Source organism: Typha angustifolia, chromosome 13 (assembly GCF_048772165.1).
Source record: "Typha angustifolia cultivar Huaian chromosome 13, ASM4877216v1, whole genome shotgun sequence".
Classification (NCBI taxonomy): domain Eukaryota; kingdom Viridiplantae; phylum Streptophyta; class Magnoliopsida; order Poales; family Typhaceae; genus Typha; species Typha angustifolia.
In genome coordinates, this window is record NC_133251.1 from 3259536 (window position 1) to 3276621 (window position 17086).

General features: G+C 39.2%; 3 protein-coding genes across 7 annotated transcripts; 2 read left to right on the forward strand and 1 right to left on the reverse strand.

The window, feature by feature from the left end:
* The first annotated feature begins 108 nt into the window (after positions 1-108).
* LOC140773092 (transcription termination factor MTEF18, mitochondrial) lies at positions 109-4932 on the forward strand. Of its 3 annotated transcripts, XR_012106410.1 has the most exons (3): positions 110-1156; positions 1269-3683; positions 4523-4932. XR_012106410.1 is itself a non-coding variant. In XM_073115457.1 (2 exons), the coding sequence occupies exon 1, from the start codon at positions 1271-1273 to the stop codon at positions 3290-3292; it is 2022 nt and encodes a 673-aa protein (XP_072971558.1). In that variant the 5' UTR covers positions 109-1270; the 3' UTR covers positions 3293-3316; positions 4523-4932. The 3 variants fall into 3 exon arrangements, 1 of the variants encoding a protein (XP_072971558.1); XM_073115457.1 differs by having other exon boundaries at positions 109-3316; XR_012106409.1 differs by having other exon boundaries at positions 110-3683.
* A 285-nt stretch (positions 4933-5217) lies between these two features.
* Positions 5218-9807, forward strand: LOC140773090 (protein kinase domain-containing protein ppk38-like). Of its 3 annotated transcripts, none has more exons than XM_073115456.1 (8): positions 5218-5484; positions 5945-6511; positions 6941-7106; positions 7190-7240; positions 7550-7732; positions 7863-7974; positions 8206-8978; positions 9120-9807. In XM_073115456.1, exons 2-8 carry the CDS (start codon positions 6048-6050, stop codon positions 9474-9476), a joined length of 2106 nt encoding a protein of 701 aa, XP_072971557.1. In that variant the 5' UTR covers positions 5218-5484; positions 5945-6047; the 3' UTR covers positions 9477-9807. The 3 variants fall into 3 exon arrangements, with proteins under 3 accessions (XP_072971557.1, XP_072971556.1, XP_072971555.1); XM_073115455.1 differs by having other exon boundaries at positions 5221-5484; positions 5952-6511; positions 9117-9807; XM_073115454.1 differs by having other exon boundaries at positions 5222-5484; positions 9117-9807.
* Positions 9808-14080: 4273 nt separating this feature from the next.
* Positions 14081-14551, reverse strand: LOC140775095 (uncharacterized). Its single transcript, XM_073118354.1, has one exon. The coding sequence runs from the start codon at positions 14549-14551 to the stop codon at positions 14081-14083; it is 471 nt and encodes a 156-aa protein (XP_072974455.1).
* Positions 14552-17086: the final 2535 nt, after the last annotated feature.

The window sequence follows — 17086 nt, forward strand, 5'->3', positions numbered from 1 at the left end:
TTAAGATATGTATATTATATAAATTGTTGTCTCAAAAAAAAAAATTGATTTATTATATCACTTTTCAAAGCAACGATTTACTTTACATAGCATTACTTGTAGTAATTCAGTACATAATTTGAAGAAGAATAGAGCGGTCAAAACCTCTCCACTTTTCTCATTTTGTATTGCGGCAACTGACCGATTGTTTTCGTCGCAGTTGACTCGTGACTCGTGAGTGGCTTTTCTTTATTTTTTGGCGTAACATTGCTAGGACTTGCAAGGAGCGAGCGGCGGCCCGGAGAGGCAACCGGTTATAGAATAATTCGTACTCATCCACCGGAATCCCTCTCCACACGCTTGGTTATAGCTCTCACATTGAACCCCCTCCAACAAGACCAGCTTCGTGACGTCCGCCGGGATCCTCCCGTAGACCCGGTTGTCGTTCAGGCCTAAAACCGTCAAGTTATCCGGCAGCCCCTCTCCGTCTTGGTCCGGCCCAGCCAGATGGAGCCGTCCTCTTCGAGCTGGTTCCGAGGACCGGACTAGATAGGTTGTTATGAGAGAGGTAGAGATAGGACGGCTCGTCCGAGTGATTCTGAGATGGACCGGAGAAGTTGAGATGATGAGAGCCGGAGAAGTCGAGGAAGTCGAAGAAGTTCATCACACCATGAGAGGGCAGATGGGTCCATAGGAGCTTAAAGTGTAAACCTCCTCCCTTTTAATTCTTGCAAGTAGACTCCTTTTTCACGAGTATATTTTTGATTATATGTATATATATAAAAGACAACCTCAGAGCCAATTAATAATTAGACTATCAGATAATCAGAGATGGTTATTTGGAAATAAATCCAAAACGGAGGTGGTTTTCTACAATAAAGTTAAAGCATAGGTAGTTATTTGCGAAAAGCCCATTTCTTTAGTGATTACAGAGAGTCAGAGACCAATCGGAAGGAGGATCAAGGATTTTTACCAACTGGACCCACAAAGGTGAGCCGTCTGATCAAATCAAACGGACATGATTTATTATCGTATCATAGTACCGCTCCTCGTATTACCTCCTCTTCCACCTCAAAACCTCCGGAAAAGACTAGGGTTTTGCAACTCAAAGAGATGGAATGATCGCTAGTATATCAGTGTTCGATTCAGGAGAAGGCAGAGAGGTGGGAAATCCATGGTAAGGAAACAAACCCATTTCTTAGATTGGTCATTTAGTTGGAAATTTGCATGTAGGTGGTGGTTTTTGTTGAGTTTTGAATCTCTCTCTTTTATGTGAACTCTGGGACTAGTCATGATAAGCCGCCGATTCCTCCAAAGTGCTTCTTCCTCAGAAATGTTGGCCACCCAATTGAGTAGCTACCAGATTCTTCCTGTTTCAATGAGAATTTATGGTTTTCAGAGGAACCCATCTGTTGATTTGCCGAGAAATCCACCTGTTTGTGGTATTTTTATTTTTCCACCTACATTTCTAGTCATACAGAAGTTCCCAATTTTTCGCTCAAAAGCTGTGCGATCATTAGCCAAACGGAGAATGCATAACTCCGGGTTATATGGTCTCAGCGGAGAATGCTCTTCTTGTAGTAATTTGCATTCGGATGCGAGCAATTTCATGGTTGTGAAGAAGTTGCGGAATCCACGAGACTACCACTTGTTCTCTTGCACTCGGTCTGCATGCACTGATTCCTGTGTAGCACTCATGGATTCAAAACCATCGTCATATGGCCCATCGGCATCTCGTGTATCTCGATTAGGTCGGATAGATGCACAAAATGCTCTCTTTGAATACCTTCATGGCACTAGAAGCATGCATTTCACCGATGCGGAGCATATGAGCAAGAACTCTCCCGCCTTTCTTCAGAATCTCCTTGCAAGAGTTGAAAATGAGCACGATATTGGAAGATCCCTCACCAGGTTCTTTCGTTACAACCCAATTAATGAGTTTGAACCATTCTTTGAGAGCTTGGGCTTGAAACCGTCTGAGCTATATCCTCTTCTTCCAAGAAATCTTATGTATCTCAGTGATGATGATGTTTTGCTTGAGAATTATCACGTGCTGTGCAATTATGGAGTTCCTCGTAGTAAGATTGGCAAGATGTATAAGGAGGGGACTCAAATGTTCAGATACAGTCATGGTGTCTTGTTCTCTAAGCTTCAATCTTATGAAAAGCTCGGCTTGACCAAGCCCACCATTATTAGATTGATCACATGTTGTCCAGCACTTTTAGTTGGTGATGTAAATGTACAATTTCTTCGAGTTCTTGAGAAATTGAAAAGCTTAGGTGTCCAGTTGGACTGGATCAGGGGCTGCTTTTCAGATAAGAGTATGTACAATTGGAATCGGATATATGAAATGCTAAATTTTCTTGATGGAATGGGCTGCAATAGGATGAATTTGGCTAGTCTGATTAAGGACCATCCCAGATTTGTCTTTGATGATTCTGGAAAGAAGATCTATGTACTTGTCGCCATGTTACTGAAACTGGGCCTTAAGATGAGCAACATATTAACGTTGTTTGTGCAGTATCCTCGCATTCTAGTTGGAAATTTTGTGAAGAATTTATGGCAATCCGTGCAATTTTTAGCTGACATAGGGATGGAAACAGATGAAATTGCAAAGATTCTTTGTTCTCACCCACAAGTTTTGGGATCTTGTTCCTGTAATAGACCGGATGTGGTGTTGGGAAACTTAAACGTATCTGCAGAAATATTATGTGACATCATAAAGGAAGATCCAAGTCAGTTTAGTTATTTGGCTTCACGAAAGAAGACTGGCATAGTAAATTTACCTAAGGTGGATGGGATTTTTCTTCAGGAAAAGACTGATTTCTTGTTGAGGTTAGGTTATGTTGAGAACTCTGATGAGATGGCAAAAGCACAGTCCAAGTTTCGAGGCAGAGGAGACCAACTGCAGGAAAGATTTGACTGCTTAGTGAATGCCGGGCTAGACTACCACACAGTTTCAGAAATGATCAAGCTAGTTCCTCCTATACTCAATCAATCTGCTGATGTGATTGAGAAGAAGATCAACTATCTTTTGGAAAATTCTGATTATTCTCTGGAATCTGTTGTTACATTTCCAACATATCTCTGTTATAATATGGAGAAAATAAAGCTTAGGCTCTCCATGTATAGTTGGCTTAAGGAGCAAAATGTAGTGATACATACAAAAAACAGGAAGATGGTCAGGTCCGCTGCAGCCCTGAGTACACTTCTTGCATGCTCAGATGCACGATTTGTTAAATATTTTGTCAATCTCCATCCTGAAGGACCTAATATATGGTCAAAATTAAAGGGATCAGAGACTTCATGCTAAAGGCACAGATCTTCCCATGTAAAGGTAAGATCTATCCAAGAAGTTGGACATGCTCATAATGTTGGACTGACTAATAGTGGAATTATTTCCAGAGACAGTCAATATGGTCTTTTGCCTGAATTTCTTGTGATATATAAACTAAGAAGACATCTCAAATCAAGGAAGGACTCATGAGAAGCTACTCAATTTACTAAAACTTGTATGGCCTGGTCTGCCCCTGCAGTGGTTACAGCTATGAAATGAAGTAGATGCCAATCATTGTTTTATCACATGTTTCTAAGATCTACAGTGATTAACTCATAATTACGAGTTATTGGCCATCCTTAATGACTGCAGAGAAATCAAGTTCCCAAAATTCTTGTGTGGACTATGCAACCTTTGGCAGCAAAAGGTTATATGACTTGTTTGTTTCTTTTATTCTTTTTTTCTCTTATGTGTATAGTAAAATTGGAATTACTTGACATTCTCAGGAGTGCCCAATATTAAACATTACTGACGACTGCTTGTAGGGACATAAGCCTTATAAACTGACTGTAAAAACTATCTTCAAAACCCTATAGTTCTGCTATTACTTGATCTACCAACCGTTCCAAATATGCCTGTTTGATATCAAATTCATGAGAAAGGCAGGTAATTTAAGTTTGTGGTCTTGCTTACACATTTTATGATCATATTTGTTGGTTGAACGATATTCATTTTCACTGAAAAATGCGTACATAAATTTTAGTTTCTTTCCCACTTGCGAAACTTCAATATTTTTGGCCTAGTGGAATGCAAATTCTCAACTTTCTATTCACAAGTACAAGCATACCAAAATTTAGCAATTGCCGATCATCAATGGTGTGTTTCATGTAAGAGCTGTTTGTTGAGATAGCAATGAATAAATGATCGATGACTCTTCGACCATGTTGAGGAGATTGATCAAGTGCAAAATGAAGACTATTTCCTTCCCAGGGTATCAGTGTGATTACCTAACAATTTATTTGCCTCCATTCATCCATTATTATTACTTCAGTGAGATCTCCTTTACACTTTTCTTTTTCCCCTTTTCTTCTCACCTTTTTCTTTTTCTTTAAACCTTTATAATTTGTTGAATCTCACCATCTATCAGAGAAGGATTGCAACACTTGGTCTGTGAAGATGATGGATGTATAAACCAAAGTGCAAGTTTGTTGTACCTGCTTCAGAGACCACCATAGTTATGTGATATTTTTCTTTTTCTTATTTCAGGGACATAATATCAAGGCATTTTTGTTTGATTAAATTCTAGTACACCACAAGCAAAGCAACTCAAAAAGGCATACTCCGCAAGCTAATCGTGCTGCAGATTGACTTGGTTGTAAGAGTAGGAGCTTAAGCCTCAGGTGCACTCTACCGATGCAGATTTTGGTCTTCGATTCCAGAGGGGACTCTTATATTTGCGAAAATTAACTTTTAATATAGTCTTTCCTTTTTCTTTTTAAAAGAAAAGGCATACCCGGAGAGCCAATTATAGCATATTAGTGATTGTTTGCAGCAAAATGGCATTCATTTGTCTTCCATTTTTGCCAATTGAAGTTTTCTTTGGAGTATCTGTATGAGATGAGATATATTATATTCTGCATGAGAAAATAAATAAATTCAGAAATGTATTTGGAGAAGTGTCTTATTCAAATACCCTGATACCTGCCCACAGTGACCTCCTGTCAACTTGATTCCTTTTTCTTCTTTTTAGAACATGGCAACCTTATTCATTGTGGTTCTCATTTATATATATATATATATATATATATATCAACTAGGTATCCAAATATTGTAAAAGGAACTATATGCTTATCTCTTTATCTAGAATACACCTTGCATATATATATATATATATATATATATTTCCCATGCGAACCCAACGGAAAAAAAGAGCAGAAAAGAAAAGATATTCCAAAATATTTCGGAGGAATTTTATCCTTTATAAGAGAGATAGATGGACGGTTCCGATCACGCCTCCCGCTTCCGCCACGTGTCGATCCCTCACCGGACCTTTACACTATAAATGTTCGCCCCTTCACTTGCCTACACGTTGTCTCTCTCTCTCTATCTATCTATTGCCTTCTCTTTAAAGCCACGAATCTTAATCTAATCCATTCTACGAAGTTTGAAGGCCCTGATGACTCCGACCTAGATCTGCTTCGCCGTCTGAGTCGCCATAACAACTCTAGGTTCGTAGATCTTATTCCTTCCCATTGGATTGGATCGTTCGTTCCGTTCTGTGATCCTCTACAGATTGGAGTTTATCTCCCGATCTGAATTGTTCTAACGATCAATCAGTTGATTTTGTGTTTCATTTTAGTTTGTAATTTTCAGAAATTGATAGATATCTCCTCACGATTGTGTACGATTTGAGTCTGAATTTTAGAAGAATTTTGGCTATTTGTAGATTAAGTGACATAGATCTCATCAGAATTTACACTCCCATGCCTAAATCTAACGGAAACCTTATCAGCTAATGCTGATCAATTTTTCTTTAGAATGACGACAGTTAGATGCCAATGTTGGTAATGAAAATGTGTCTTTGTAATTGAGATGGGTCAGATCTGTAAAAGTTTCTAGTTGTTAACTTATTTTGAGGGTTTTTATGTCTATGTTTTATCTCTCCTGATTCGTGAACACTTCTTGAAGATTTTAGGAAGATATCATCGAGGAGCTGTGTGTCATTTGGAAGGTTGTAGCTTCTTCTCTGGGTTGACACCATTAGGATTTTATTGCATTATCCACCTGGATCATGTGGAGGTTCAAGCCTTTCGCAGGGAAAGAACCAGCTGGTTTGGAAGGTCGCACAATTGATGTCGGCGATGTGAAAGTCAATGTTCGCAATGCCATAGCAGAAGGGGGATTTTCCTGTGTCTATATCGCCCGTGATGCAGTGCACAGTTCGAAGCAGTATGCTCTGAAGCATATGATATGCAGCGATGAAGAGTCATTGGATCTTGTCATGAAGGAGATCCGAGTGATGAAGCTGCTCAAAGCACACCCTAATGTTGTCACACTTGTCTCTCATACCATATTGGATATGGGACGTATGAAGGAAGCACTGCTTGTTATGGAGTTCTGTGAGAAGTCTTTGGTTAGTGCATTGGAGAACAGAGGCTCTGGGTACTTTGAGGAGAAGGACATACTTATTATTTTCAGAGATATTTGCAATGCAGTATTTGCCATGCATAACCAGTCGCCGCCCATTGCTCATAGGTATTTGAACCTTCTGTGTTGATAATCTTATATTCTTCATGCTAAGTTATGTTCATTATTAACTAGATCAGGAGGAAAACTATTTCTTGGTTTCACAGGCTATCTTGATTTTGTCTAGGATCAGCCAAGATGTGGTATTGTTGCACGGAGTAGTAAGATGTAGTCAGAACACATCAATGATAGCATTCACATTCTTATGTAAATTGCAAAGAAGCGGGGCTCCTTTGTTTTCCCAAACAACCTTGCTCCTGACTTTGTTTCTTTCTGATAGTTCCTATGGCCTTAAACAAAGTTCATATAGAAAATTAGAAATCCTTTCTAGAGTATGGAGAATTTTAATGTGCTTGAAATCTAAATCATCTTAACTAATGTATAGTTTCATTTGTTCTTAAGCATCTTATATTATGGACTCTTCATTCTCATTTTCAGAGACTTGAAAGCTGAAAATATTCTACTTGGATCTGACGGAGCTTGGAAACTATGTGATTTTGGAAGCACTTCAACCAACCACAAGTGCTTCAACCGCCTAGAAGAGATGGGAATTGAAGAAGACAATATCAGGAAGCACACAACCCCAGCATATAGAGCCCCTGAGGTTTAACTGAATAACCAGTTATGAAACTCTGATTATTTTGAAGTGTATGCCAACATAACTTTTGCTTATTTTTCTTGAGCCAGATGTGGGATCTTTACAGAAGGGAAGTTATCAGTGAAAAAGTTGACATATGGGTAGGTGACAAAACCTTAAATTAATAGGACTTGGAAATATTTGACTTTGCATATGATGGAACGTGAAATTTATAGAACTTGAAAGTCTCTGACCTTGCCTATGATATTGCACTCTTAGCATGCACCTTCTATACTTAAGGATCCTTGCAAGTGATTTTATGGTACCATTTATTACATCTTTTGATTTTTTATTGCTAAACAGTCAAGTAGTTTCCATCACATTCTAGCACGCATGAATAGTTATTGTTAATTTTAATGATCCATTATGTGCTGGCTGAAGTAATTGACCATTGTATTTAAATCTGGCAGGCTCTTGGGTGCCTTCTTTACAGAATCTGCTACTTCAAATCTGCATTTGATGGTGAATCAAAGCTTCAGGTCCTGAATGGAAACTATCGGATCCCAGATTTACCAAAGTACAGTTCTTTCATAACGGGACTGATCAAAGACATGCTGGAAGCCTCTCCAAATGTCAGACCAGACATCACGCAGGCAAGGGCTTTGCTTGATTGGCCATTCATCTACATGAAACTAGGTTAGTTATAGATTATTGAATATGTAGTAGCCTTGATTGAAATTAGTTCAATTCCATCATACTAATTGGAATTTTTCCAATTGACAGGTGTGGTTCCGTGTTAATGAACAACTGCCTCAGGAGTTACAGAAAAATCTACCAGATAAAACACCAAATGGTATCACCAGGCAGCCTCATGCTTCAGACTTGCATGATGAAGGTGAGAATTGATCCAGAAATAACTAAGCTTTTCTTACACAATGGTAAAATATTTCTCTAGCAATACAATACAAGCTCCTATGACACAGAAACTGGTCTTGAAGAGTTCCTATCAACTTTTGTCAAATTTCAGCTTGTACATTACTTGATCTATTTCCCAGTTCTTTATATCAGATTGTGTAGCTAACTTCATTTTTTTTGTGTGATTTTGACACAATTGATGATTGATCAGGAGGCCCAAGAAGGACAGCTTTGATGCCCAGAAGGAGCCCTCCTCCTCCACCTTCATCAAGGGAACAGGCAAGAAATATCTCACCAGGTTATGAGAAGGAGGTGGAGCACTCTAGATACTCTCACAGTGCTTCAAGGACAGGTGATGCTCCAATAGGAGCATTTTGGGCCACACAGCATGCACAGAATTCACAGGCTGTAGAAAATAAGCGATCCTTGTTTGATGAAGAACCTATTCAACCACTACCATCAAGGCAGACTCAGAGTAAAGTAGACACAAGAGTTAGCCCTCCAACAGAGAGGATTTCTCATCCTGGACAGTCAGGTAGAAGAAATGTGCAGGGTAATCTAAGATCCAGTAATAGCCCTACCGAAGACTTTGAAATAAGATTTTTCCAGGATTCACATCATGATTCTCAGAAAAAGAAAGTACCACAGCCTAATAGCATACCAAACATTCAGAATGAGACATTCAATACATTTGTTGCCCAGTTTGATACTACTAAGCTTCACTCTGGGAGTACTGGTGGTAATATAAATGCCAATGAAACAAGGAGAAAAGAGCTGGAAGCAGAAGTGGAGAGTCTGAAGGAACAGCTGAAGAAAACCAACTCAGAAAAAGCCGAGATAACATCCAAATATGAAAAGCTCTCTGCCATTTGCCGCTCACAGAGGCAGGAAATTCAGGAACTGAAGCATGCCTGTGGAACCGCAACACCATCACCAATGAGCAAAGGCAGCTCACAGAGCCAGATATCAGCTGGGAAATCACAAGTATGGTCTTACATGCTCTTAGTTTCTGTTACTGTCCCATAAAAACTCTTGAGCAATCGCATGAAACTTTGCACCACATAAATTTCCATCTGTTGGTTGCTGAAAACTAACTCTTGTATTATGCGAATGATGTTGTAGCAGAAGGAGAAGATTGAAGGAACTATGTGGGAACTCCAGCAGGGTATGTCTTCAAGGAGCTCGCCGTCACCCAGCTCAGAGACCAAACAGTGGCAAGCTTTCCCTGAAACAAAAGCTTCACCAACGCCAATGAGTGGTCATACTAGGCCGGTTGGAGCAATCAACAGACAGCAAAATGTAACCAGACAATCAAATGCAGGTCCCTCTAATGATTCATGGGGTTCTGGTCGTGAAAGTTTCGCTCCGCCACCATCTGGTGCGCATATATCCAGAACTAGTGTTCAAGGGAGTTCTTCCCAGAGATTCCCTACTGGGGTGACAAGGAAAGTAGAACAACCATCAGGATGGGCTGGCTTTTAATGTCTCCATTGAAGCCTACCTGAAGATTATCTCTCTTCGTATTGTTTTCATTAATTTTTTTTCCGCTTTGGTTGGAGAACGCCACCACAGTCCGCATGAGCATTTTTGCCGCTATGGAGGTAAATATAGCCGCATGCAAATCCACCGCAATACTATGTTGCTGCCCTCTTCTACAGATATACGGGGGCAAGTGTGTGATCAATTACTTAAGAAGTCTGTCTATATATTCTTATACTTTATGATGGTTCGAGGAGTTATCTCGACCAGTTGTGCTTATTTGTTTAAGGGTGAATTTTGTTTAGTGGATATATTCCTTAGTTTATTGTTTTCACTGTTTGATAGTAACTTAAAAACGAAGGAATTACATCTTTTCACAGTTCCATAGAACTGCGAAAAACTTAGAAAGTATTTTATAAGCCACCTGGGCACGGTAACTGTTAACTGTAACCAGGCAATCCATAAACGAAGTAAAGCTTGAATAATCTATTTAAATCAAACTCATTTTAATTTATCTAAATAATAGATGGTGTGTATGTTGATTTAAACTTAACCTATCCCAACATGAACCCCCAATCTGGACGTATTGTTATCCTGTATGCAGTGTGCGTATGAAGAGAGAGAGAGAGAAGGCAAAACAATAAAAAGTCCCCTCTTTGCTATTGTAGGAGCCTTATATAGGAAAGCCTACGCTTGTAGCCCGGTGGGCCGTGGGGCTACCCAATCCAAACCCATCAAAAAGCACGGCACTATTGAAAACTTTAATATGCAACAACTTGTAAACTTCGTACGTGACGCTCTTCTTCTCTCTTTCTTCCATGTCCTTTTGCGTTTAACGAGAAGAAATAAACCTTCTCCCATGTCGAAACAAACCCACCATTAATTACCACTAGGCTTTACCTACTTAAACGGATTCTCCAACAACAATAATAAAAGAAACTGCGAAACAAAAATTACAGAAGAGCAGTTAGAGAAGCAGAACGATTTCCAACACCTGGAGCTCGACCAGTAGGAAGACTCCAAAAGCTATCAGTGTACTGTAACCCCTTATCAGTTATTGAGAGCTTACTACTACTTCTGTCTCGATCTTTCCCTCATTGTCACGCAGCTTGCATGTGCATGGGGGGGATATCGGATATCTCTCTCCACCTTCAGTTACGACTCATAAAAAGCTAACCCCCTCTCCTTTGGCACTGCATGCATGCAGAGACAACGTGCTTTGCACGGGGAGATAAAAAACCTTATATTCTTGTGTGTTCACAGGCACAGGGGGGCTAACAAACAAAATTGTTTAGGATCTTTCACTTCAAATTAAATGCACAGAAAGAAAGAAAATAATCAAATTATGTGTATTCTTCAGTTACATGAACAATAGATTTTGAAGCTTTAAGGCTCCTCTTTCTATAGCTTGGGAAAAAAAAGCTACCTATGCTTTGCGATAACCTGTCAATTGTGGATTCCTTGTTTAATTTTCTCACTGGTCATGATATATAGAGTTGTATTTGATTTAGGGTTAACTCCAAACATCCTTTTTTGTGTAGATTATAGTAGTATTTAATTTGAATTATATATATTAATTGTTACTTAGTTCCCCTGGAGTACTACTACTTCTTGTTGTTTCCTATTTTACTAGTTACTATGAGTGATATTATATTTCATTAACCTTGTACTTTTCATGTAGGCATATACATAAAATTGTAAATAAGTTGCTTAATTAGTTTAGTAGGATAATAATTCAATTCATTTTATGTTCTAAAAAGATAACTTAAAATATGCAATAAAATTAAACACTATCCTTGCTCTAATTTGCTATTGTAGGAAATCAGAGCAACCTGAAAATCAATCATCATTAACAGATTTACAATTGTCGCATTCGCGAGCCGTTAAATCTACCGACAGAGTGGCGATAACAACCGACCAAGATTCGCTTCGCTCATTAAATGTCATTATTCGAATCTCCAACGATCTATAAACCACTATTTTGTCGCCGTTGGGCGCTAAATTTCTCAATCAGGCACATTTACTATGTTCTAACATAGAGCTAGGTAGCTTTATTTTCATATATAACAAATGAATCCTTGGTAAGGATTCTGCAATGACAACTACCTGGCTAAACATCGATTAATACTGATCACTATTCTAATCTTAGCAGTAAAATTGATATTTCTTGCTGCATTGTATAGAAGCACAAGCAATTCAATTAAGCTACCCACTATCAATTCATTGCCTTCCATTTGCTGATAGTAGTATTAGCACCAAACAACACATTTCATTAACAAACACAAGTCACTTAACAACAGAAGCTACATTGCCCTATTTTTACAAACATACTTATAGACACTTGACAGACTAGACATAGACACATCATATACATATAAACATAGAAGCCACACACTAGTCTCGGACCAAACCCTAATCAGACCAAACACAAACACACACATACACACACACTCTCTCTCTCTCTCTCTCTCTCTCTCTCTCTCTCTCTCTCTCTCTCTCTCTCTCTCTCTCTCTCTCTTATTATTAATATTATAGACTGTAGACACTTAACGGAGCTCGACTAGCTCCCACAAACCCTAACACTGGGTGGCAGCATCCTTAGTCTCCACGGCCTTCTTCTGCTCCGGTTCGATGATGACGGTGTCCAACCACGACAAGATGTCCTCATCGCAGTCGTGCTCGGGCGGCATCTGTTCATCTGCAGTCAAGTCGAAGATGCTCATGTCTTCATCCTCCGTATGCACGTCTTTGTTGGTCGACGACCCGTCGCCTTGATGCACCGGCACTGGCTGGCTGATCTCCCGCAGGAGCATCTCCTCCGGGAAGTAGGGCTCCTCGACCTCGAGCAAGTGGGCCCACGAGTCGATGCTGGGCTCCTTGAAGCGAGGAACGACGGGAGGGGTCTTGTGGATCCTCCCACTGTAGAGGCTTATCAGCTTCTTCTTCTCGAACTCGATCTTCTTCTTCCAGTCGGTCCTCACCCGGCGGTGGGAGTTGTAATGGCCGCCGAGGGACTGCGGGGACGGGAACTGCCTGCGGCAAATTTTGCAGCGGAAGTTGGTGAGGTCCGGGTGCGCGATCCGGATGCGCTCGCGGGGTCGGTCGACGGCGTGGGACTCGGACGATACGCTGGGGTTGGTGGATCGGGTGATGGTGCTGGAGCTGGACGTCTGGTTTGCGTTCTGGGGGACGGACGAGTTGGCCGCCTCGGCGGCCTTGGCGACGTTGGTGATGATGTCGACGGCCTTGAGTAGGGGGAAGGTCCTGGAGGAGGTGGTGGACGAGAAAAAGTGGCCGGATTTGGAAGAGGAACTCATGGTGTTAGTGCAAGACTAAGAGGAGGAGGAGGAGGAGGAGTAATAATGGAGTGGAATGGAGGAGAAAGGAAAGTATTTATAGAGGGGGAGGGAGGGGAGGAGAGGTGTTGCTTAGGAACGACTGACATGGGTCGATTGGCTTACTGTGCAATGACTCGTGTCATTTAATTTAATTTTTCCTTCAAATTATTTTAATTTAATTGGGGTTAAAGTGAATGTACGTTTTGGTTTACATGATATATGCTTCCGTTATTTTATGTGACTGGAGAAATAAATCTTGTTCGATTTGTTAATTTTGACTCCAAACTTGATCATAGAGAGATTTATAATTCAAAGTATGTCTTCGAACTATATACAGGATGATGATTTGAGTTCGATCATGTTAGATTAAGCTCCCCCTCCAGTTATTATTTAAGTTTTAATCCTTCTCCAAAAGAAGATTATTGTTTCACTTATCTAAAAAACCCTCCCAGTATTGCGACCCGTACGAGGTGGAACCTTCTTCTGCCGACCAAAACGCAAGCCCAAATTAGACACTAATTGGGCCCAAGTTAAGGCCCAGCTCACATAAGTTACAAGCCCTAGTGCTCTAACTCGATTACAATTCTATAGATATCCTTATCTCCAGATTGGATTGAAAAAAAAAAAAAGAGACACGAGATCTCAAGAGTGATTGGAGAATTCCTCTGAACAACTTTTCTAATACTCAGTTTCCCTTATTTTGGGTAAATTTGGTTGCCCAGCCAGCAATCAAATTTGTTTGTCTCTAAGTGAAATTCACTGAGATATTTACATTATTTTGTATGTACTCCACAATCTCCTGCTCGTCGATCTCCAGCACAATATTATGCACACCAATCCTCGCTGCATTCCTCAAGCCTTTCGATCACATCCGTTTCAAATTCTGAAGTCATCAACTACTTAATCCTATTTCAAAATTTTCTTTTCTTTTATTTAATCTCTTTTACCAACTCGCTACTCTGGAAATCCGTAGGCTTCCAGTGAAATGCCAGGCTTATTTGACAACTATTATAAATGCCAAGTTACAAGAAGCTATTGATTGTTCTCACAATATCCTGAGAAGCTAAACAAGACCTCTGGAGACTGGAAGCTTGTGTCCATTAAATTTGTCACGAGTACAATATGAGAACTAGTGGAAATTAAGTACAACATTTACATTTTGACAAATTTGCTTGATTAATTAACCCAAAAGAATAAATAGAATACCAACATAACACAACAACATCTCTAATAATGCAATCACAACACACCCAAATTAAGACTCCTCTGCTATCTCCCCACTGTCGACATTTTAGCATAAGTGAAGGCATCATCATGCCTGTACTTGTGAGTGGTTGGCAATTTATTAGAGCCAACAAGCTTCCTAATTTCCGATCGAACCTTATAGAACAAATGCATCAAACTCCCTCTATTGTGTGACCCAAGCACTGCACTCTCCTCTTCGTTCATCTCCAAGTCCTGGGCAAATCCTGGCTTCCTTGACAGCACCCAACTCCAACTCCAATCCCACCATTTCCTCAAAGACCCACCTGTGAACTCTCCAAAGGAAGGCATGGACTTTGGCCTTTGGAAAGCCCACTCCATTGAGGCAGATGAGATGGGCTGGATTCTTTTCCTCAGCCCGATGAGGTGGGTGCCGGTGCCTTCCTTTGTGTTCGACTGGGAGATTGGGAGGTCTTCGCTGAGTGCCATTGTGGGTAAAAGCCTTCTCTTTTGGAAGCTCTCAAAGAAGTTCGCCATGGCATTCACCTCTTCTTCTTCTTCTTCTTCTTTCGTTGTTGTGGTTCAGAAGGAGAAGAGGAGAGATTAAGGTGTAAGATAGAGAGAGAGAGAGAGAGAGAGAGAGAGAGAGAGGGAGGGGGATTGAGATTTGAGAAGGTTGTAATGCTTCACAGCTAGATTTGGACAGGCTGGTTGTATTTCTTTGTGTCCTTTTGCTTGGCATCGATCACTTTCTCACTCGTAAGAGATGATCTGGTATGGTGGACTGGAATCTCTATGGTTGCTTCCCAGCTCAGAGGGGAGAGGAGGGTGGGATCCACTTCTAGCGAAGCCAATTCTTGCTTCTAGGGAGGGCTTCTTTGCAAATATTCCATGTGCACCTTAATCATTTCCTCGTGATGCAAGGTTGTTGGCATAGTTTGGATTGCAGGAAATTTCTTACGACGTGAGTCAGTTCGCATAGTCTCCATTATTGGACTTTCTATTGAACAAAATCGCAGGAATTTCCTGCGGCAGGGCACCTGGCACCTTTTCATTAGATTAAACTATTTTCCCAATTTGTATATAGATTTTTCTTCCTATTTTTTGTTCTCTCTCTACAAAAGTAAAATAACTCTTAGAGAATCTAGATTTCATTATATAAATCACATAAAAGAAAAAGAAAAAAGAAAGAACAAGAGGGTCCCTATAAAAATGAGCAATAATTCAGAATGTAAGTGCAATTGATTGTCCCAAAAGAAAACAAAAATACAAGCACATGCTAACATATTCTTAAAGGAATTTAAGAGGGGAAAGAAAGAATTATATAATCAAACCTCATAAGATAAAATAAAAGAATCATATTACACTGATACCACTCATTATGCTGAATTCAAGGGAGAAGAAAGGAAAGGCAAAGAGTTGGCCCAGAGACCAGAGTTGTTAGTATTTTTTTATCTCTTTCTTCTCTTCTGCTCTCACCGACACTGCCTCTAAAAATTCATTTGAAATAGTAGTAGTAGTAGTAGTAGAACATCCAATCTGTAATGTGGTGGAAACTAACACCTTAGATTATAAAACTCATTCATAATTTGGACTAACTAAAAAGCTCCTTTGTGCTGATATGAATCTTTTTCCTGTCCTTTTTGACATCATTGGGATTAAGCATCTAGGAAATGGGAAGAATGACAAGAAGATGAAGTATAGAGCATGTGGGATGTAATCATAGAGGATTCAATATATAAAGCCTTTATATCAAGGAAAAGAAACAGAGAGGTTCTCATCTTTCAAACAGTCATAGAGGATTTCCATACAAGGTATCTCCTTCAGAATGAAACAAGTGCAGTTGATATTGAGAAGTAGAGGAAGATAATTTGCAAGGGCATTTCATGTTGCAATAAAAGATTGCCGAAAAACAATCACCGTACATTCTTTTAATCAAAGAACAAGATAGTTTGTTCAGAATGAAAATGCATTATCATGGATGAAGTGCCTAATGTATCTCTAATAATCTAACAAACCTCCAATTCAGATGTTTCTAAGGTTTCTTTATTTCTTTTGATTTAGTTAGACTTTAGAAGATTACGAGTAGCAATTGCTTTAGCAGCCATTGAAAAGCATTGTTAAGGGAAAAGAAAGTAAGTTTATGTCCATTTGAAAGAACTAAAAGATTTCATTGAGATATATTAGAAAAGGCTGTGAAATTACCAACTAATTGAAAGACAAAGAAAGGAGACCCAAATTCTGTCCATCATCCTTATTGATATAGAGAAGAGTACATGCAACAATACTAGAAAAGATAGTATAAATATATTGGAAAGGATACTGATAGATGATAAATTATATGTAAGAACAACTTAAAATATCACTTACTCTTGAAATGATTGGAACTCGTTATTTTTGACAACAAAGTCTTGTACAATAAGTTGTGAAAAAAACACCAAAAATTATAGATTCTATATAGAAAGAGAGTTTTCATGTCAAATTAACTAATGCATAGAATTACATTAGGAAATTTATCCAAAAGGAAAAAAATGAAGTAAAGAATAAATTTAGAAAGATATGCAACAATTTCACAAGCAACTTGATTTATGCCTATTCCACCTTTGATCATTTTTATAAAAGAACATACCAAACTCATCCATAACAATCTTCTTAATTACAAAGTGTATACAGGTATATTGAGAAATGCCCCAAACTTCAAGTGAGAGGAGGATTAGGCTCATAAAATGATTGACCTAGCATCACAAACTTATAATAATCCAAATCAAACTTAATAATGTCAAACTTAAAACCATAACATATTATATTGTGAAAACACTTGGCTCCATCAATACCTAGAGTCATATACAAGTGTTACAGACTAAAATTTTAGCCATTTGTACAATAAAGGTCAGAATGTTCAACAGAGAAAATTTCTACTTTTCAAATAAGAACCAATCTAACGGTAACTCTGAAGTCTAAAGGGCAAAAATTATGGCCCTGAAAATCTCAAAACTTCTCTAACAAAGTACAATCTATGGATCTTTAAATTATCATAGCGATCTAACCAATTACAATTAATGGACTGTTCCA

Coding starts and splice junctions, on each gene's coding strand:
- LOC140773092 (XM_073115457.1), top strand. CDS start 1,271: ATGATAAGCCGCCGATTCCTCCAAAGTGCTTCTTCCTCAGAAATGTTG.
- LOC140773090 (XM_073115455.1), top strand. CDS start 6,048: ATGTGGAGGTTCAAGCCTTTCGCAGGGAAAGAACCAGCTGGTTTGGAA. Junction 6,512..6,940: donor TCGCCGCCCATTGCTCATAG/GTATTTGAACCT, acceptor TCTCATTTTCAG/AGACTTGAAAGCTGAAAATA. Junction 8,979..9,116: donor TATCAGCTGGGAAATCACAA/GTATGGTCTTAC, acceptor ATGATGTTGTAG/CAGAAGGAGAAGATTGAAGG.
- LOC140775095 (XM_073118354.1), bottom strand. CDS start 14,551: ATGGCGAACTTCTTTGAGAGCTTCCAAAAGAGAAGGCTTTTACCCACA.